The sequence below is a fragment of the Oncorhynchus masou genome, chromosome 28 (genome assembly GCF_036934945.1).
Source record: "Oncorhynchus masou masou isolate Uvic2021 chromosome 28, UVic_Omas_1.1, whole genome shotgun sequence".
Taxonomy (NCBI): Eukaryota; Metazoa; Chordata; class Actinopteri; order Salmoniformes; family Salmonidae; genus Oncorhynchus; species Oncorhynchus masou.
This window is the reverse complement of record NC_088239.1, coordinates 11,672,807-11,694,866: the sequence shown is the minus strand read 5'-3', so window position 1 is coordinate 11,694,866 and position 22,060 is coordinate 11,672,807. Positions and strand designations below refer to the sequence as shown.

At 44.3% G+C, this 22,060-nt stretch overlaps 1 protein-coding gene across 1 annotated transcript in view; it reads right to left on the bottom strand.

Moving 5' to 3' along the window:
- Positions 1–22,060, bottom strand: part of LOC135517159 (zinc finger homeobox protein 4-like) — a 175,007-nt gene that overhangs the window by 10,341 nt on the left and 142,606 nt on the right. The window contains 4 exon segments of the mRNA XM_064941213.1: positions 237–357; positions 960–1,163; positions 2,188–2,321; positions 8,816–8,905. Of these exon segments, the coding sequence (XP_064797285.1) occupies positions 237–357; positions 960–1,163; positions 2,188–2,321; positions 8,816–8,905 (549 nt within the window).

The following is a 22,060-nucleotide window of genomic DNA, read 5'->3' as shown; positions in this document are numbered from 1 at the left end:
CTGAGAAAGGAGAATGAAAATATAATGAAATTTATGAACAAAAGACATTGTACAAATGCATTGATTACCAACTCTGGAAACGTAAACCATGTCTGGTTAATATAAGTAATATTTTGTTCCATTTGTGTAGCAGGGCCCTTCTACAACCCAAGGACATTTCATTTCCAAACAAACTCAGAATAGTACATTCAATACCGGCAGGAGTATTGTAACAGTGGTAAACATGCTCTGCGTACCTGTGGGCTTTCCAGACGTCTCAGAGAGGGTTGCAGAAGCTTCCATCAGAGACAAAGCGTTGTCTTGTCCAGGTGAAGGATACATCATGCTATTGGGCACCATCACATCAGGCCCAGCCACCTATCAAAGTCAGACAACAAAAACAATTTAATGATCTTAATAACTTATCCCTAAATGCAACATGCATCGTAATAAAATTATGTTATAAAATGTAATAGTAATTAAGGAGTTTAGTATTAAATATTAAAAACATGTTGAGCAAGTGTACTTTTCAGCTTGCCTCTTGCCAATAAAAATAGATCAGTTTCAGAAAGCGGAATTAGCTTTTCCCTGAGGACGACAACCGTCAAGTTTATGACATATTCTCGGGAGAGTGGGATAGATGCATGGGAAATGTTTTATAGGACTGCACAGTGACAGCACTGCCCAGAGCTAGTTAATAAGGGACTGTAGGGAGCACTGGACACATTTTTCAATTTGTCATGTCAACATCACGGATCTTAAAAAGGATTAAAAAACTCTTTAGAAAACTTTTAAGCCTTGAGGAAAATGTACTGGATGTGCAATGCCATTAGAAGCAAATTAAACATTTTCTCAGCATTTTTCTCACCAGCAATCAGCACAACATTAAATAGATAGTCATCTGAATATGAGAAGTTGTCTGTACTCTAAACAGTTTTTTCTGCCAACATTTTGTAAAGTTATGTAGTGTTTCCACATACAGTCATGAGTAGTTTGTCGACGCAGTCTGGAGCCACGCTGTGCAGGTGTGTGAGGTGGAGCTGCAGGTGGATCTTGTTGCTGAGGACGTCCTGGCACAGTGGGCAGCAGATCACCGGCTGCTGCATGGAATGCTGGGATACCACGTGGAGCTGTAACCTGTTGGCGTCTTTACTCCTGTAGTTACAGTAGGGGCACTGCTGCAGCTGCTGGGAGAGATGTGACAAAGCTTGCTATGGTTATTAGTGGGAATGTAAAAGATTAGAGATGGACAAGAACAAAGTGTGTCTGTGGTTTTACCAGTCTTCATCACCTCTGTATTTTTACTTCAAAACTAGAATTACTCGAGAGCAAATGTGCTTTTCCTTTCACTATTGGTCTTCGTGAGACAGCTTTCCAACATTCCAAACCCAAACACGTAAAAAACATGACGTAACTTTTAACAGCACTAAGAAAACTAGATGACAGAGCTCCCCGAAGAGGATAGAACATGAAACATGACCTGAATATCCCCTCAGCTAAACAAATTGGAACCCTGCTCTCGCTCCCCCTTCCGCCCCCTCTGCTCCCATCTCACTTTACCTTTACACACAAAATGTAGATCAACCTCGTTTCCTTTAAATGCACTTAAGCCCCTCAACTTGTGCAATTTTATTAGTGGGAAATATGATTGGAGGGGAATTTCTAATCAGGAGATTAGAGATGACAAAGGTGTGTCGCCTCCTCATCTCCCGCCTAGCCCTCATTACAGGAAGTACTCCTAAAATGACTGCCCCCAGCCCCCTGCCTTAATGTAATCCATTTCTGAAATGACGCAGGCCTCCTTCCACTCAGGGCCCTCCACAAGACAAGCTAATGCTTCATAATCTAATTTAAAAACACATACCTTCTAAAGAAATGCAAAGTGAGTGGGACTGGGAGAGGGCTTTAGCCTTGCCTATTGGATGCAGGTCGACAAAGGAGTGAGAATGTTCTATAGGGGATGTTTAAGTGTTCTGTCAGTGGGGACTGCATTTGGGGTTAACTATATTAGATCTGTTGACAGCACATTATCCTCTGAGACATCTTAGAATATCTCTTAGAATACCTGCTAACTGGAATGGGTCTGAGTTAGCTTTGACTGGGTTTTTATTATGGAGCATTAGCGGTTAGCTTAGCATACCTGCTAAATGGTTAAAGATAGCTTTCCGTGTTGATTTATCATGATGGTTAGTGGTTAGCTTAGCATACCTGCTCACTAGCGCTGGTCTTCCCCTCTGCAGACTTGGGTCTTTTGGGCGAGCTGTCATTCTGTCTCTCTAGGAGCATGGAACATTTTCCCACAGCGTTTGATCCAGGAGACTCTTTAGACAGAGAGTTCACTCCTAAAACACAAGACAGAACAGAGCAAAACATTTAAATTATGTTGTAGCTCTGTTATAAAAAAATATAAAATAAAAAAATATATCTATTATAAGTAAAATCAATGGACGAAGGCAAAGAAAATGTTGAATTAATTAAAAAAATTACATTGTATCAAATTAAAATGTAGATGACATGTCAAATCAAATCAAAATGTATTAGTCACATGCGCAGAATACAACAGGTGTAGACTTTACAGTGAAATGCTTACTTTCAAGCCCCTAACCAACAATGCAGTTTAAAAAGTAAGAATAAGAAATAGTCTGGGTAGCCATTTAATTAGATGTTCAGGAGTCTTATGGCTTGGGGGTAGAAGCTGTTTAGAAGCCTCTTGGACCTAGACTTGGCGCTCTGGTACCACTTGCCATGCGGGAGTAGAGAGAACAGTCTATGACTAGGGTGGCTGGAGTCTTTGACAATTTGTAGGGCCTTCCTCTGACACCGCCTGGTATAGAGGCTCTGGATGGCAGGAAGCTTGGCCCCAGTGATGTACTGGGCCCTACGCATTACACTCTGTAGTGCCTTGCAGTGGGAGGCTGAGCAGTTGTCATACAAGGCAGAGATGCAATCAGTCAGGACGCTCTCGATGGTGCAGCTGTAATCACGTATGGTGATTACAAATATGTTGTGACAGACATTGGCTGTTGGGCTAGTAGTGTTGACCTATTGTATCAGACTCCTAATTGTCATTCTGCCCCAAAGACATGGAAAAAATTGAGAGAAAATTAAACCAGCCTCATAATCACAGCAATACATACATTCAATGTTATGGTAATATTATACACTTCAGTAGACCACATGCTTCTAGCCCCCCTCTTCCTCCACACACACACACACGCACGCACGCACACACACACACACACACACACACACACACACACACACACACACACACACACACACACACACACACACACACACACACACACACACACACACACACACACACACACAAGCACATCAAGCTGTTTCCTGGTCACGGCTGGAGGTGGGGAGGTGGTTTACATGGCTGCGGCTCAATGCTGAGAGATATGGTTGTATTTAGCAGACGCTGCGGCCAACTGAGAAGTGTTTAATTACCTTCATCCTTCGATACAGTCATAATGTGTGTGTGTGTGTGTGTGTGTGTGTGTGTGTGTGTGTGTGTGTGTGTGTGTGTGTGTGTGTGTGTGTGTGTGTGTGTGTGTGTGTGTGTGTGTGTGTGTGTGTGTGTGTGTGTGCGTGTGTGTGTGTGTGTGTGGCTATACTCTGTCACTGCAATTCACCCACTCCGCACATCACAAAGAAACAGAAGTAGCACCCCACTACGCTTCTCTTTCTCTCTCTATCCCCCTCTCTCCCTCTCTTGTCTGGTCAGTCAAGGCAAAATTGGGAGTCTCACTCTTGCAAATCCAACTCTTCACGGTAGATGCACAAAAGAAACAAAAAAACTTTTGGTATTTCATATTATTCCCTGCCCGGTATTTGTATTCGGTGCATATCAATTCCTCCTGTTAGTTCATGCATTTACATTTGGTTGTGTTAAGGAAGCCTTCTGCTCATTTCATATGTAATCTGAAGTCTGAAATATTGGCCTGTCAATAAAAGTGACAGAGGGAGGGAAAGAAAGGAACAATGAGAGAAAAAAAAAGTGCAGAATGTGAGAGAGATCATCTGAGGAATTCTCTGCAGCCTGGAAAAGGTCATAATTTCTCCCTCAGCCGGTCTGGGATGGCTCTGCAGGGCTGGTCTGCGTGTTGTCTGTGTGTGTGTGTGTCTGTGATTGTGTGTGGATGTACTGTAAGTGTTTTTGTTCATATTTGCGTGTGTCTTTGAGCCATGTCAAACCCTAGCACCTCATTGGCCAATTGGGGCCGGTCTCTCCCTCCCTCCCTCCCTCCCTCCCTCCCTCCCTCCCTCCCTCCCTCCCTCCCTCCCTCCCTCCCTCCCTCCCTCCCTCCCTCCCTCCCTCCCTACCTCCCTCCCTCCCTCCCATGTCACCTTGAACATCGACAAAATGGAATGTCTCTAACTATTTTACACAGGGATAAGTGGGGAGCTCCACCAATCTATCAAATGCATGCAGCCATTTTAAAGCACACACTATGGAATTGAAAACTATAGATTCTTATCCATAACGTAAGTGTGATTATATTAAGGCTTTCTCAAGAGATCATTATCTACAGGAAAACAATAATGTACTCAACCTATCAATTTATGGAGTCTACATGATAGCTGGTATATAATGATCTGCTCCCTATCACTTTCTAACACATTGGCTTTTTCTTCCTCGGCCCCTGAATGGTCATGAAGAAAAGAGAGAGAACGAGAGAGGGGGAAGGAGACAGGGGGAGTGAAACAGAGAGATCGAGACGCTCTCATTCTCCTTTGTTTCTGAGCCTCACACTTAATGACCAGTGCATAAAAGCGGTGTCCAGATTCTCTCCAATTCATTTTTTTTGAGAGGGGGGAACCCCTCTCCTCCCCCAGAAAATGTCTGGCACATGGCCATGTTAAGGAGAAAAAAAAAACGTGTGGTTCTGCTTTGTTGCCCCCCCCCCCCCTGTTTTTTTCTACTCTCCTACTTTCCCTCCCTCTCTCTGCATGTCCCGATGCTGTGCAGCGTGGAGGGGCGAGGCGTGGGCTAGAACATGGTTCTTCCTCTAAAGGCAAATGCCTGACTGCAGCAGGACATTGGCTGATTAGATACATCAAAAGGTGATTTATGACATGAGACTGTTTGCAAGACAGAACAACAACCATGCTACCCACCTTTATTTACTACAGTCACCGGTAGGTCACCGAGTGTATTCACACTCACACGTACACAAACACACAGTGTGTCGTACATAGACAGATACAAACACACACACCAGTGTTTCCAATCCACTCCTCTTTTAAGCACATCAGTATAAGTCTGTCCTAAATTGGTGCTCAAAAGCAAAGGCCAACAACAGAATCTCTGATAATGTTTCTTTGACAGACATACTTCTGCGTTCGCCCGTTCTGCAACATTTTACCCAGCAAACTACATTTTCACATAAACTAGATGTTGATGTGTTATCTTGTGTAAATACATTGTCTAAATGTTAATAGTACAGTTTTGTCTAGAGGTCAGCTGAAAATGTAATAACTTTTATTTTGTTGATAAGAAACCTCTTGTCAATTAAAAGGAGGCTGCTGGTCCAAGACAGGTTAGATTTAGTATTCAATTTAGCAATCCTGAGATCTGGCAGAGGTGCTTAGGTTACTGGGTTGTAAATTTACCCTGACAAAGGACAGAGATAGGGAGAGAGAGAGAGAGAGAGAACAGGGGAGAGAGAGAAAAGAGAGAGATAGTGATGGAGAGAAAGAGAGAGAGAGAGAGAGATGGAGAGAGAGATGGATAGAGGGGTACAGAAAGAAAGAGAGAGATAGTGATGAGAGAGAGAGAGAGAGAGAGAGGGAGAGAGAGAGAGAGAGAGAGAGAGAGAGAGAGAGAGAGAGAGAGAGAGAGAGAGAGAGAGAGAGATGGATAGAGGGGTACAGGGAGAAAGAGAGAGATAGTGATGGAGAGAGAGAGAGAGAGAGAGAGAGAGAGAGAGAGAGGGGGAGAGGGAGAGCGAGAGGAGAGAGATGGAGAGAGAGAGAGATGGAGAGAGAGAGAGAGATGGAGAGAGAGATGGATAGAGGGGTACAGAGAGAAGGAGAGCGATAGTGATGGAGAGAGAGGGGAGAGAGAGAGGGAGAGAGAGGAGAGAGAGATGGAGAGAGAGAGAGAGATGGATAGAGGGGTACATGGAGAAAGAGAGAGATAGTGATGGAGAGAGAGAGAGAGAGAGAGAGGGAGAGGGAGAGAGAGAGGGGAGAGAGATGGAGAGAGAGAGAGATGGATAGGGGGGTACATGGAGAAAGAGAGAGATAGTGATGGAGAGAGAGAGAGAGAGAGAGAGAGAGAGGGAGGGAGAGAGAGAGAGAGAGAGAGAGATGGAGAGAGAGATGGATAGGGGGTACAGGGAGAACGAGAGGGAGGGAGATTGATTTAGAGGCCTAGTGGCATAAGGTTACACATTAGCCTGACCTCAGGGTCACCTGATAACATTAGAAGACACTTTGAACTATACAATCCCAGAGACAGAGCAGCACAGCCAGCAAACAGCAGCACACTAAGTCACACAGACAGAGGCACATCTATGTTTATAAGGGGAGCAATGGGCTAATGAAATATATTTAAATTATTAACAAATTATTATATCGGTTGTCTTTTTCCTTTTCTCATTGTCTTCCTGTTTTTAATAAGCGATAAATATGACGCAGAATATGTCAGATTTGACAAATTGATCAAGACATTCAACACGCAATGATTCAAATTAAAATAAACCTCATAGCTTTTGTCTTATAATTACTGTAAATATGCTAATATGTTTAATATATTTTAATCTAACATCTAGGAATGACATAAATTGGCCAACCATTTCAAATCTCACAAAATGTCTGGGACATGTCCACGCAAACAAAAATATTTAACAAATAAGAGATTTGTTATTCTAAAATATCTGTCATCTGTATAATTCAAATTTTACGAGAAGTTAATAATAATAACATCATTCAGCCAAAGGAACAATGACTCATCTAATTTGAAGCAGGTAGAGTCAGTCATTTCCTGAGCACACAGGCTGATGTTCATGCAGGGTCTTTGTTTAGTAAGATATGTATAAAGAGAAACCCCTAAACCACTCAATGCTCCTTCTCCATACTGGACAAAGCAATCAGGAATTAATCCACATAGGCACATTTAACATGGATTATAATTCATCTAAAGTGACACTGGATTAAAAAATACAATGCCAATGAAGCAAGGGAAAAACTCTCTATCCCCCTCTCTCCCTGTCCCCCCCCTTCTCTCTCCCTGCCCCCTCCCCCCCCCCTTCTCTCTCCCTGCCCCCCCCCCCCTTCTCTCCTCCCCCCCCCCCCCTCCCCCCTTCTCTCTCTCTGTCCCCCTCCCCCCATTATGAGGAGAACCAAACACAAGCCACCAGGTCAGACCTGACTATACAGCAGTAGACTCACTATAAATAAAAGCTAACAACAAAATCATGAGACTTATTTCCAGCTATTTTGCAAAGCAAATTGCTTGGCAACAAATGTAACATACATTTCCACTTAACATAAACGTGTGTTGGATATTTACAAAAAAGCAGAAGAAGTTGAGCACTGTGTGTGTGTGTGTGTGTGTGAGTGTGTGTGTGTGTGTGTGTGTGTGTGTGTGTGTGTGTGTGTGTGTGTGTGTGTGTGTGTGTGTGTGTGTGTGTGTGTGTGTGTGTGTGTGTGTGTGTGTGTGTGTGTGTGTGTGTGTGTGTGAGAGAGAGTGTTGGGATGGCTGTGTTACATGATGCTGGTGGTAATACGGTGGTGTAAATTAATTGACTTTAGTCCCAGTAAGACAGAAATGTCATTGAGATGAACCTTAGAGATAAACGATTAGCTCTGTAAGTGTGTGTGTGTTTTGTGTGTGTGCGCGAGTGTTGGTGTGTGAGATAAGAGATAGATGACTAGCTAAACTAACAGCCCCTACTCTCTCAGAACTACCTCTGCTCCACTGAACCCAACATTATGGAGCTAGGTATAAGGAGAGAGAGAGGGAGGGGGAAGGGGAGAGGGAGAGAGAGGGAGAAACAGAGAGAAGGGAGGGGAGACAGGGAGGGGGAGGGGAGAGAGAGTTAGAGAGAGAGAGAGAGAGAGAGAGACAGAGAGACAGCGAGACAGAGAGAGACAGCGAGAAACAGAGAGAGAGAGAGAGAGAGAGAGAGCGATACAGAGAGAGACATACAGACAGTGAGAGAGAGAGACACGGAGAGCTAGAGAGAGAGACAGAGAGAGAGTCAGACAGAGAGAGACAGAGAGAGAGAGAGAGACAGAGAGACAGCGAGACAGAGAGAGACAGCGAGACAGAGAGAAACAGAGAGAGAGAGAGAGAGGGAGAGAGAGCGATACAGAGAGAGACAGACAGACAGTGAGAGAGAGAGAGAGACATGGAGAGCTAGAGAGAGAGACAGAGAGAGAGTCAGACAGAGAGAGACAGAGAGAGAGAGAGAGACAGAGAGAGACAGAGAGAGACAGAGAGAGAGAGAGAGGGGGAAAAACTAATTTAAGGGTTACAAGGATGCGGTGCGATATTAGAAAAACATATACGAGTGCTATATTCTAATCCTTATGAATATGTCATCTGAGATGGCACAAGTACAGGGAAGATTAATGCAAGGAGCTTATAAATTACAAGCAGACCAATTGATTTGATTAAAAAAATAATCTGGGGTCTGGTCAGTGGATATTCTCAAAATGATCCTTCGTAACCCCTCTCTCGATCTCTGCCTCTTTCTCTCTCTGTCAGATGGAAGTGATTAGAAAGGGTCACAGTCTGAAGACTTCACATGCTACACACATGGATGGAATAAAGGTATGGGTCAGAGTGTGTGTATGTGTGTGTGTGTGTTCTTACTGTGCTGTCTGTCAGCCTGCTCCCTGTCATTAAGGCCAGGCCTGGAGGAAGAGCGAGGAGGCAAAGCGTCTTCGTCATCACATGGAACCTCTGCAAAACACAAAGAGAACCTTCTTCACTATGGAGGAAACAAATACATAAAGATCATTTTTGCATCTCTGTGTGCAACTAGGCAGCCCAACCGTGCCCTGATGGCTAACGTTGGCTAGCTCTAATCCTATCCTAGTCAAGCCCCAGCTCTATCTCTCTCTCTCTCTCTCTCTCTCTCTCTCTCATTCTGCCATCACTTTTACTCCTCCATCTCCGTCTCTCTCTGTAATGCATTTACAGCAGACTGAGAGACCAGATAACCAGGACTGATACAAACAGGCACACCACACAACACACCACTGAATACACACACACAAACACACACACACACACACACACACACACACACACACACACACACACACACACACACACACACACACACACACACACACACACACACACACACACACACACACACACACACACACGTGTTAAAACACACATTTTATCAAAGGTACACTCCTATGAAAGAAATTAAATAAATGTGTGTGTCAGAGGAAATAAAAAAATGGTGTGTGTGTGTGTGTGTGTGTGTGTGTGTGTGTGTGTGTGTGTGTGTGTGTGTGTGTGTGTGTGTGTGTGTGTGTGTGTGTGTACAAGGGGTCCTTCTCGGAAACTAATAATATAATTGACCCTTTCATGTTTAGCACAAACACACCGTCCAGGCGCCGCTGCTTGAAGTATCATCACATTAAGTGGAAATTATATACAGCATGATATTTTCATGAGGAAAAATGTGTATGTGTATTTACGTGTGTGTACGTGCACGTGCATATGTATATGTGTGTGTGTATATATGTGTGTGTGTGCGTGTATATATGTGTGTGTGTGCATATGTGCGTGTGTGTGATTGTGGCTCCCCCGGTCCTTATGTTTTATTAATATATCTGTGACAGTGGGATGAAATATGTCCTGTCACCGCGGGAAGCACAGACTGGTTCAGGGACGTATTGTAATTCACCCTCCTTCACACAGACAGAGAGGTCAGAGGGAGGAAAGGAGGGAAGAGGAGGTAGGGGAACAAGGAGAGGGGGTAGGTAGAGGGGGGTTATGGAGAAAGAGAGTGTGTGTGTGTGTGTGTGTGTGTGTGTGTGTGTGTGTGTGTGTGTGTGTGTGTGTGTGTGTGTGTGTGTGTGTGTGTGTGTGTGTGTGTGTGTGTGTGTGTGTTTGCAGCAGGTGGGCCTTTAGATGTATATGTATATATAAATGTATATAGTAATTGTACTAAACTCAGTCTTGTTCAGACAAGACTTCTGTCCCCAACCAAGCAGCACCTAGATCTTCTGCACAGATTCTGTCAGACCTGGGCCCTGACAGTAAATTCCCTTATTAAGAAAAAAATACTTGTGTTGCAAAAAAGGTCCGGTCGCCAGGACCACAAATATAAATTCCATCTAGACACCGTTGCCCTAAAGCACACAAAAACTATACATTCCTCGGCATGAACATCAGCGCCGCAGGTAACTTCCACAAAGCCTTTAACGATCTGAGAGACAACGTAAGAAGGGCTTTCTATGCAATCAAAAGGAACATAACATTTGACATACCAATTAGGATCTGGCTAAAACTTGAATCATTTATAGAACCCGTTGTCCTTTACGGTTGTGAGGTCTGGAATTCACAAAATGGGACAAACACCAAATTGAGACTCATGCAGAATTCAGCAAAAATATCCTTTGTTTACAACATTAAAAAAAACAATTGATGCATTAAGAGCAGAATAAGGCCTATCCCCGACAATTATCAAAATCCAGAAAAGAGCTGTTAAATTCTGCAACCATCTAAAAGGAAGCAATTCCCAAACCTTCCCAAGAGATGAACCTGGAGAAGAGTCCCCTAAGCAAGCTGGCCCTGGGGATCTGTTCACAAACACAAACAGACCCCACAGAGCCCCAGGACAGCAACACAATTAGAACCAAACAAATCATGAGAAAACAAAAATATAATTACTTGACACATTGGAAAGAACTAACAAAAACACTGAGCAAACTAGAATGCTATTTGGTCCTAAACAGAGAGTACACAGTGGTAGAATACCTGACCACTGTGAATGACTCAAATCAAGGAAAGCTTAGACTATGTACAGACTCAGTGAACATAGCCTTGCTATTGAGAAAGGTCTTCGTAGACAGACATGGCTCTCAAAAGAAGACAGGCTATGTGCAAACTGCCCACAAAATGAGTTGGAAACTGAGCTGCACTTCCTAACCTCCTGCCAAATGTATGACCATATTAGAGACACATATATCCCTCAGATTACATAGACCCACAAAGATTTAGAAAAACAAACCCAATTTTGATAAACTTCCATATCTATTGGGAAAAATAACAGTGTGCAATCACAGCAGCATGATTTGTCATCTGTTGCCACAAGAAAAGGGTAACCATTGAAGAACAAACACCATTGTAAATACAACCCATATTTATGTATTTTTATATTCCCTTTTGATCTTTAACTATTTGCACTTAATACGACATTTGAAATGACTTTATTCTTTTGGAACTTTTGTGAATGTAATAGTCACTGTTAAGTTTCATTGATTATTTAACTTTTCTACTTCACTTGTTAACATATGTTTTAAATGTAAATTTAATTGAATTGAATTGAACTGGAATTGAATTGAAATTGACAAAGACAGAGAAAGAGAGAGAGAGTGAGAGAGAGAGAGAGAGAGAGAGAGAGAGAAAGAGAGAGATGAATAGAGAGAGACAAAGACAGAGAGTGACAGAGAGAGAGAGATAGAGAGTGACAGAGAGACAGAGACAGAGACAGAGATAGAGACAGCGATAGAGACAGACAGAGATAGAGATAGAGACAGAGACAGGGATAGAGACAGAGACAGAAACAAAGACAGAGACAGAGACAGAGAGTGACAGAGAGACAGAGACAGAGACAGAGATAGAGACAGAGACAGAGACAGAGACAAAGACAGAGACAGAGACAGAGAGTGACAGAGAGACAGAGACAGAGAGACAGAGAGACAGAGACATAGAGTGACAGAGAGACAGAGACAGAGATAAAGACAGAGACAGAGATAGAGATAGAGACAGAGACAGAGATAGAGACAGAGACAGAGATAGATACAGAGACAGAGACAGAGACAAAGACAGAGACAGAGAGTGACAGAAAGACAGAGACAGAGACAGAGACAGAGACAAAGACAGAGACAGAGAGTGACAGAGAGACAGAGACAGAGATAGAGACAGAGACAGAGAGTGACAGAGAGTGACAGAGACAGAGACAAAGACAGAGACAGAGAGTGACAGAGAGACAGAGACAGAGACAGAGATAGAGACAGAGACAAAGACAGAGACAGAGACAGAGAGTGACAGAGAGACAGAGACAGAGAGTGACAGAGAGACAGAGACAGAGATAGAGACAGAGACAGAGACAGAGACAGAGACAGAGATAGAGACAGAGACAGAGACAGAGACAGAGATAGAGACAGAGACAGAGACAAAGACAGACACAGAGAGAAGATAAATGGCTGAATTCTGCTGACGTATTTTGTCCTCTGAGATGTTGCACATATATAACACATTATATAACCAAAACAACAAGGTAAAAACTAGGCAACAACAAGGCAACAACAAGGTAGCAACAAAGTTACAATGAGAAAATAACAAGATAACAACAAGGCAACAACAAGGTAGCAGCAAGGTTACAACGAGAAAACAACAAGATAACAACAAGATTTCAACAAGGTATCAACAAGGTAACAACAAGGCAACAACAAGGCAACGACAAGGCAACAACAAGGAGACAACAAGGCAACAAAAAGGCAACAATAAGGTATCAACAAGGTAACAACAAGGTATCAACAAGGCAACAACAAGGCAACAACAAGGCAACAACAAGGCAACAACAAGGTAACAACAAGGTAACAACAAGGTAACAACAAGATAACAACAAGGTAACAACAAGGTAAAAACAAGATAACAACAAGGTAACAACAAGATAACAACAAGATAACAGAGAGTTAAAAATGAGGTAACAACAAGGTAACGAGGTAACAACGAGGTAACAACAAGGTAACGAGGTAACAACGAGGTAACGAGGTAACAACGAGGTAATGAGGTAACAACGAGGTAACAACAAGGTAACAACAAGGTAACGACATAACAACGAGGTAGCGAGATAACAACAAGGTAACAACAAGGCAACAACAAGGCAACAACAAGGTAACAACAAGATAACAACAAGGCAACAACAAGATAAAAACAAGGCAGCAACAAGGTAACAACAAGGTAACAACAAGATAACAACAAGATAACAACAAGATAACAACAAGATAACAACAATGCAACAACAAGGTAACAACAAGGCAACAACAAGGTAACAACAAGGTAACAACAAGATAACAGAGAGGTAAAAACGAGGTAACAACAAGGCAACAACAAGGTAACAACAAGATAACAACAAGGTAACAACAAGGTAACAACAAGATAACAACAAGGCAACAACAAGGTAACAACAAGGCAACAACAAGGTAACAACAAGGTAACAACAAGATAACAGAGAGGTAAAAACGAGGTAACAACAAGCTAACGAGGTAACAACGAGGTAATGAGGTAACAACGAGGTAACAACAAGGTAACAACAAGGTAACGAGATAACAACGAGGTAACGAGGTAACAACGCCGTAACAATGCGGTAACAACGAGGTAAACACAAGGTAACAACGAGATAACGAGACAATGAGGTAACACCGAGGTAACAACAAGGTAACAAGGTAACAACGAGGTAACGAGGTAACAATGAGGTAACGAGGTAACAACGAGGTAACGAGGTAACAACGAAGTAACAATGTGGTAACAATGAGGTAACAACAAGTTAACGAGATAACAACAAGGTAACAACGAGGTAACGAGATAACAACGAGGTAACAACAAGGTGACAATGAGGTAACAACGGAAAACGAAAGGATAAAAGAAAGAGAAAGGATGCCTGGTCTTTTTCTTTGTTACTCTGTCTGCTTCCACCCCTCCACCCCTCCAAGCCATATCACATCTCACAGAAAAGGAGGAGGGAGAGGGAGGGAAGGAAGTGGCCTGGAAGGGTAGACAAGGGGGGTTAGAAATAACGTGCGGTGTGTGTGTGTGTGTGTGTGTGGGGGTAGAGAGGTCAACAAAGGGGTTCACTGATGAAGCCTAATCAAGACCAAGCAGACAGGCCCCAGACAGGCACACACACACACAACACACGACACACACACACACCCACACACCACACACACCCTCATATCCAAGAGTCTAGTACAGCTAACTGCCTTTGACAGCACTTTTTCATCCTTTACTCCACTCTCCTCCTCTGTTAAACCCTGTCTTCCCCTCCCTCTCTCTCATTCCTCACTCCTCTCCTCCTCTGTTAAACCCTGTCTTCCCCTCCCTCTCTCTCATCCCTCACTCCTCTCCTCCTCTGTTAAACCCTGTCTTCCCCTCCCTCTCTCTCATCCCTCACTCCTCTCCTCCTCTGTTAAACCCTGTCTTCCCCTCCCTCTCTCTCATCCCTCACTCCTCCCCTCGTCTGTTAAACCCTGTCTTCCCCTCCCTCTCTCTCATCCCTCACTCCCCCCTCCTCCTCTGTTAAACCCTGTCTTCCCCTCCCTCTCTCTCATCCCTCACTCCTCCCCTCCTCTGTTAAACCCTGTCTTCCCCTCCCTCTCTCTCATCCCTCACTCCTCTCCTCCTCTGTTAAACCCTGTCTTCCCCTCCCTCTCTCTCATCCCTCACTCCTCTCCTCCTCTGTTAAACCCTGTCTTCCCCTCCCTCTATCTCATCCCTCACTCCTCTCCTCCTCTGTTAAACCCTGTCTTCCCCTCCCTCTCTCTCATCCCTCACTCCTCTCCTCCTCTGTTAAACCCTGTCTTCCCCTCCCTCTCTCTCATCCCTCACTCCTCTCCTCCTCTGTTACTGCTCTGTCGTTACCCCCAACCAGGTGTCAGAACGCTACAGACACACATCGCCTCCAGGGGGCATCACACTGATACTGAAGAACGTGTGTATGTGTGTGTGTATGTGTGTGTGTGTGTATGTGTGTGTGTGTGATGCCTTTCAGGAACTACATTTATTAAACATTTCTAGCTAAATTAAAGCTATGCAGCTTGAGAAGGGAGAGAACAAAATGGGGGAAAGAAGAGCAGCTATCATCTGGGTCTCATCAGACCCTTTTCTCTCTCTCCATTCTCTCACAGGGTATTTGGTTGTGTGTGTGTGTGTGTGTGTGTGTGTGTGTGTGTGTGTGTGTGTGTGTGTGTGTGTGTGTGTGTGTGTGTGTGTGTGTGTGTGTGTGTGTGTGTGTGTGTGTGTGTGTGTGTGTGTGTGTGTGTCTGGAATGTGTTTCCAGATCGAGGGTATTTCCCAGACAATCTCTGCCTATACGTCACAACATCTGCACCACAGACTGACCCTGCCAGCTACACCACAGACTGACCCTGCCATCTACACCACAGACTGACCCTGCCATCTACACCACAGACTGACCCTGCCATCTACACCACAGACTGACCCTGCCATCTACACCACAGACTGACCCTGCCATCTACACCACAGACTGACCCTGCCATCTACACCACAGACTGACCCTGCCAGCTACACCACAGACTGACCCTGCCATCTACACCTCAGACTGACCCTGCCATCTACACCTCAGACTGACCCTGCAATCTACACCACAGACTGACCCTGCAATCTACACCACAGACTGACCCTGCCAGCTACACCACAGACTGACCCTGCCATCTACACCACAGACTGACCCTGCCATCTACACCACAGACTGACCCTGCCAGCTACACCACAGACTGACCCTGCCATCTACACCTCAGACTGACCCTGCCATCTACACCTCAGACTGACCCTGCAATCTACACCACAGACTGACCCTGCAATCTACACCACAGACTGACCCTGCCAGCTACACCACAGACTGACCCTGCCATCTACACCTCAGACTGACCCTGCAATCTACACCACAGACTGACCCTGCAATCTACACCTCAGACTGACCCTGCCAGCTACACCACAGACTGACCCTGCCATCTACACCACAGACTGACCCTGCCATCTACACCTCAGACTGACCCTGCCATCTACACCACAGACTGACCCTGTCATCTACACCACAGACTGACCCTGCCATCTACACCACAGACTGACCCTGCCATCTACACCACAGACTGACCCTGCAATCTACACCTCAGACTGACCCTGCCATCTACACCTCAGACTGACCCTGCCAGCTACACCACAGACTGACCCTGCCAGCTACACCACAGACTGACCCTGCAATCTACAACACAGACTGACCCTGCCATCTACACCACAGACTGACCCTGCAATCTACAACACAGACTGACCCTGCCAGCTACACCACAGACTGACCCTGCAATCTACAACACAGACTGACCCTGCCATCTACACCTCAAACTGACCCTGCCATCTACACCTCAGACTGACCCTGCCAGCTACACCTCAGACTGACCCTGCCATCTACACCTCAGACTGACCCTGCCATCTACACCACAGACTGACCCTGCCATCTACACCACAGACTGACCCTGCCATCTACACCTCAGACTGACCCTGCCATCTACACCACAGACTGACCCTGCCAGCTACACCACAGACTGACCCTGCCATCTACACCTCAGACTGACCCTGCCATCTACACCTCAGACTGACCCTGCCAGCTACACCACAGACTGACCCTGCCAGCTACACCACAGACTGACCCTGCCATCTACACCACAGACTGACCCTGCCATCTACACCTCAGACTGACCCTGCCAGCTGCAACACAGACTGACCCTGCCATCTACACCTCAGACTGACCCTGCCATCTACACCTCAGACTGACCCTGCCAGCTACACCTCAGACTGACCCTGCCATCTACACCTCAGACTGACCCTGCCAGCTACAACACAGACTGACCCTGCCATCTTCACCACAAACGGACCCTAACCCAGACTGAAGATGATTTTCAGTTTTTCTGTCCCCGCTTTGATGCACCTGTACTGACCTTGCCTTCTAGATGATAGAGGGGTGAACAGGCAGTGGCTCGGGTGGTTGATGTCCTTGATGATCTTTTTGGCCTTCCTGTGACAAATGGGGTGGTGTAGGTGTCCTGGAGGGCAGGTAGTTTTCCCCTGGTAATGCAATGTGCAGACCTCACTACCCTCTGGAGAGCCTTACGGTTGTGGGCGGAGCAGTTGCTGTACCAGGCGGTGATACAGCCCGACAGGATGCTCTCGATTGTGCATCTGTAAAAGTTTGTGAGTGTTTTGGTGACAAGCCGAATTTCTTCAGCCTCCTGAGGTGTGCATGGCTACGCAGTCGTGGGTGAACAGGGACTACAGGAGTGGGCTGAGAACGCACCCTTGTGGGGCCCCAGTGTTGAGGATCAGCGGGGTGGAGATGTTTTTACCTACCCTCAACCCCTGGAGGTGGCCCGTCAGGAAGTCCAGGACCCAGTTGCACAGGGCGAGGTCGAGACCCAGGGTCTCGAGCTTAATGACGAGTTTGGAGGGTACTATGGTGTTAAATGCTGGGCTGTAATCAATGAACATTCTTACATAGGTATTCCTCTTGTCCAGATGGGTTAGGGCCGTGTGCAGTGTGATAGCGATTGCATCGTCTGTGGACCTATCGGGGCGGTAAGAAAATTGGAGTGCGTCTAGGGTGTCAGGTAGGGTGGAGGTGATATGGTCCCTGACTAGTCTCTCAAAGCACTTCATGATGACGGAAGTGAGTGATACTGGGTGGTAGTCATTTAGTTCAGTTACCTTCGGTTATTTGGGAACAGGAACGATGCTGAACCTCTTGAAGCATGTGGGAACAGCAGACTGGGATAAGGATTGATTGAATATGTCCGTAAACACACCAGCCAGCTGTTCTGCACATGCTCTAAGGACACAGCCGGGGATGCCGTCTGGGTCTGCAGCGGGCCGTGTCAGTGGCACTGTATTGTCCTCAAAGTGAGGAAAGACGTTGTTTAGTCTGTCTGGGAGCAAGAAATCGCTGTCCTCGAAGGGGCTGGTTTTTCTTTTATAGTCCGTGATTGACTGTAGACCCTGCCACATACCTCTCATGTCTGAGCCGTTGAATTGCGACTCTACTTCGTCTCTATACTGATGCTTAGCTTGTTTGATTGCCTTGCGGAGGGAATAGCTACACTGTTTGTATTCTGTCATGTTCCCGGTCACCTTACCCTGATTAAAAGCAGTGGTTCGCACTTTCAGTTTTGCGCGAATGCTGCCATCAATCCACAGTTTCTGGTTGGGGAATGTTTTAATAGACTCTGGGGGTACAACATCACTGATGCACTTTGTTGTTCGATGTTATGCGGAACATATCCCGTCCATGTGATCGAAGCAATCTTGAAGCGTTGAATCCGATTGTTCGGACCAGCGTTGAACAGACCTGAGCGCAGGTACTTCCTGTTTTAGTTTCTGTCTGTAGGCTGGGAGCAAAAAAAATAGTTGTGGTCAGCTTTTCCGACAGGAGGGCGGGGGAGGGCCCTCCTTTTTAGAATAACAATGATCTAAGGTTTTGCCAACCCGGGTTGCACAATCGATGTACTGATAGAATTTAGGAAGCCTTGTTTTGAGATTAGCCTTGTTAAAATCCCCAGCTACAATAAATGCAGCCTCAGGATATGTGGTTTCCAGTTTACATAGAGTTGAATGAAATTCTTTCAGGGCCGACGATGTGTCTGCTTGGGGAATATACACAACTGTGATTATGATCGAAGAGAATTCTCTTGGTAGATAACGCGGTCGGCAATTGATTGTGAGGAATTCATGTGAACAAATGGACTTGAGTTCCTGTATGTTGTTATGATCACACCACGTCTCATTAATCATAAGGCATACACCCCCGCCAATCTTCTTACCAGAGAGATACTTGTTTCTGTCAGCGTGATGCGTGAAGAAACCAGGTGGCTGTACCGACTCAGATAGCGTGTCTCGAGTGAGCCATGTTTCCGTGAAACAAAGAACGTTACAGTCTCTGATGTCTCTCTGGAAGGCAACTCTTGCTCGGATTTCGTCAACCTTGTTGTCAAAAGGCTGGACATTGGTGAGTAGTATACTCAGGAATGGTGCGTGATGTCCCCGTCTACGGAGCCTGACCAGAAAACCGCTCCGTCGGCCCCTTCTACGGCGCCGTTGTTTTGGGTCGCCGGCTGGGATCCGATCCATTGTCCTGGGTGGTGGGCCAAACAGAGGATCCGCTTTGGAAAAGTCGTATTCCTGGGCGTAATGTTGGTGAATTGACGTTGCTCTTCTATCCAATAGTTCCTCCCGACTGTATGTAATAAAACCTAAGATTTCCTGGGGTAACAATGTAAGAAATAACACATAAAAAAACAAAATACTGCATAGTTTCCTAGGAACGCGAAGCAAGGCGGCCATCTCTGTCAACGCTGGAAGTTCAGCATGCCTCTCTTGGCATTCTCTCAACCAGCTTCATAAGGTAGTCACCTGGAATGCACTTCTCAACATCAACTGTTCAGAGAAGACTGTGTGAATCAGGCCTTCATGGTCGAATGCTGCAAAGAAACCACTACTAAAGGACACCAATAAAAAGATGAGACTTGCTTGTGCCAAGAAACATGAGCAATGGACATAGACCAGTGGAAATCTATCTTTTGGTCTGATGAGTCTAAATTTGAGATTTTTGGTTCCAAACGGTGTGTCTTTGTGAGACACAGAGCAGGTGAACGGATTATCTCTGCATGTGTGGTTCCCACCATGAAGCATGGAGGAGGAGGTTTGATGGTGTGAGAATGCATTGCTGGTGACACTGTCAGTGATTTATTTATAAATCAAGGCATACTTAACCCGCATGGCTACCACAGCATTCTGCAGCAATACGCCATCCCATCTGGTTTGTGCTTAGTGGGACTATCATTTGTTTTTCAACAGGACAATGACCCAAAACACACCTTTAGGCTTTGTGAAGGATATTTGACCAAGAAGGAGAGTGCTGGAATGCTGCACTGGTACTGTAAGTGTGGCCGTACATCTTTTGATGTGTGTGTGAGAGTGTGTCGATTCTGCAGCTGTGACTTTTAAACCATCGCTACCAGGGGTAGAATGGACCCAACTCTTACAACTCCTCCTCCCCACGTCCCTACACATCTCCCATCCTCACACACCTCCTCCCCACGGCCCTACACATCTCCCATCCTCACACACCTCCTCCCCACGTCCCTACACATCTCCCATCCCCACACACCTCCCACCCCATGTCCCCACACACCTCCCACCCCCACGTCCCCACACACCTCCCACCCCCACGTCCCCACACACCTCCCACCCCCACGTCCCCACACACCTCCCACCCCCACGTCCCCACACACCTCCCACCCCCACGTCCCCACACACCTCCCACCCCCACGTCCCCACAAACCTCCCACCCCCACGTCCCCACACACCTCCCACCCCCACATCAAAACACACCTCAGTAGTATTTCTATTGTTTGGGATAGTGGCATTTGTATTGTTTATGGTAGTAGTATTTGTATTGTTTAGGATAGTGGCGTTTGTATTGTTTATGGTAGTAGTATTTCTATTGTTTACGATAGTTGCATTTGTATTGTTTATGGTAGTAGTATTTCTATTGTTTAGGATAGTGGCATTTGTATTGTTTATGGTAGTAGTATTTGTATTGTTTAGGATAGTGGTATTTGTATTGTTTATGGTAGTAGTATTTATATTGTTTAGGATAGTGGCATTTGTATTGTTTATGGTAGTAGTATTTGTATTGTTTATGGTAGTAGTATTTCTATTGTTTATGGTAGTAGTATTTGTATTGTTTAGGATAGTGGCATTTGTATTGTTTATGGTAGTAGTATTTCTATTGATTAGGATAGTGGCATTTGTATTGTTTATGGTAGTAGTATTTCTATTGTTTAGGATAGTGGCATTTGTATTGTTTATGGTAGTAGTATTTGTATTGTTTAGGATAGTGGTATTTGTATTGTTTATGGTAGTAGTATTTCTATTGTTTAGGATAGTGGCATTTGTATTGTTTATGGTAGTATTTGTATTGTTTATGGTAGTAGTATTTCTATTGTTTATGGTAGTAGTATTTGTATTGTTTAGGATAGTGGCATTTGTATTGTTTATGGTAGTAGTATTTCTATTGTTTATGGTAGTAGTATTTGTATTGTTTAGGATAGTGGCATTTGTATTGTTTATGGTAGTAGTATTTCTATTGTTTATGGTAGTAGTATTTGTATTGTTTAGGATAGTGGCATTTGTATTGTTTATGGTAGTAGTATTTGTATTGTTTAGGATAGTGGCATTTGTATTGTTTATGGTAGTAGTATTTGTATTGTTTAGGATAGTGGCATTTGTATTGTTTATGGTAGTAGTATTTCTATTGTTTAGGATAGTGGCATTTGTATTGTTTATGGTAGTAGTATTTCTATTGTTTAGGATAGTGGCATTTGTATTGTTTGTGGTAGTAGTATTTCTATTGTTTAGGATAGTGGCATTTGTATTGTTTATGGTAGTATTATTTCTATTGTTTAGGATAGTGGCATTTGTATTGTTTATGGTAGTAGTATTTCTATTGTTTAGGATAGTAGTATTTCTATTGTTTAGGATAGTGGCATTTGTATTGTTTATGGTAGTAGTATTTCTATTGTTTATGGTAGTAGTATTTCTATTGTTTAGGATAGTGGCATTTGTATTGTTTATGTTAGTAGTATTTCTATTGTTTATGGTAGTAGTATTACTATTGTTTAGGATAGTGGCATTTGTATTGTTTATGGTAGTAGTATTTGTATTGTTTATGGTAGTAGTATTTCTATTGTTTAGGATAGTGGCATTTGTATTGTTTATGGTAGTAGTATTTGTATTGTTTATGGTAGTAGTATGTGTATTGTTTATGGTAGTAGAATTTGTATTGTTTATGGTAGTAGTATTTGTACTGTTTATGGTAGTAGTATTTGTAGTGTTTATGGTAGTAATATTTGTAGTGTTTATGGTAGTAGTATTTGTATTGTTTATTGTATTAGTATGTGTATTGCTATGGTAGTAGTATTTGTAGTGTTTATGGTAGTAGTATTTGTATTGTTTATGGAAGTAGTATATATATTGTTTATGGTAGTAGTATTTGTATTGTTTATGGTAGTAGAATTT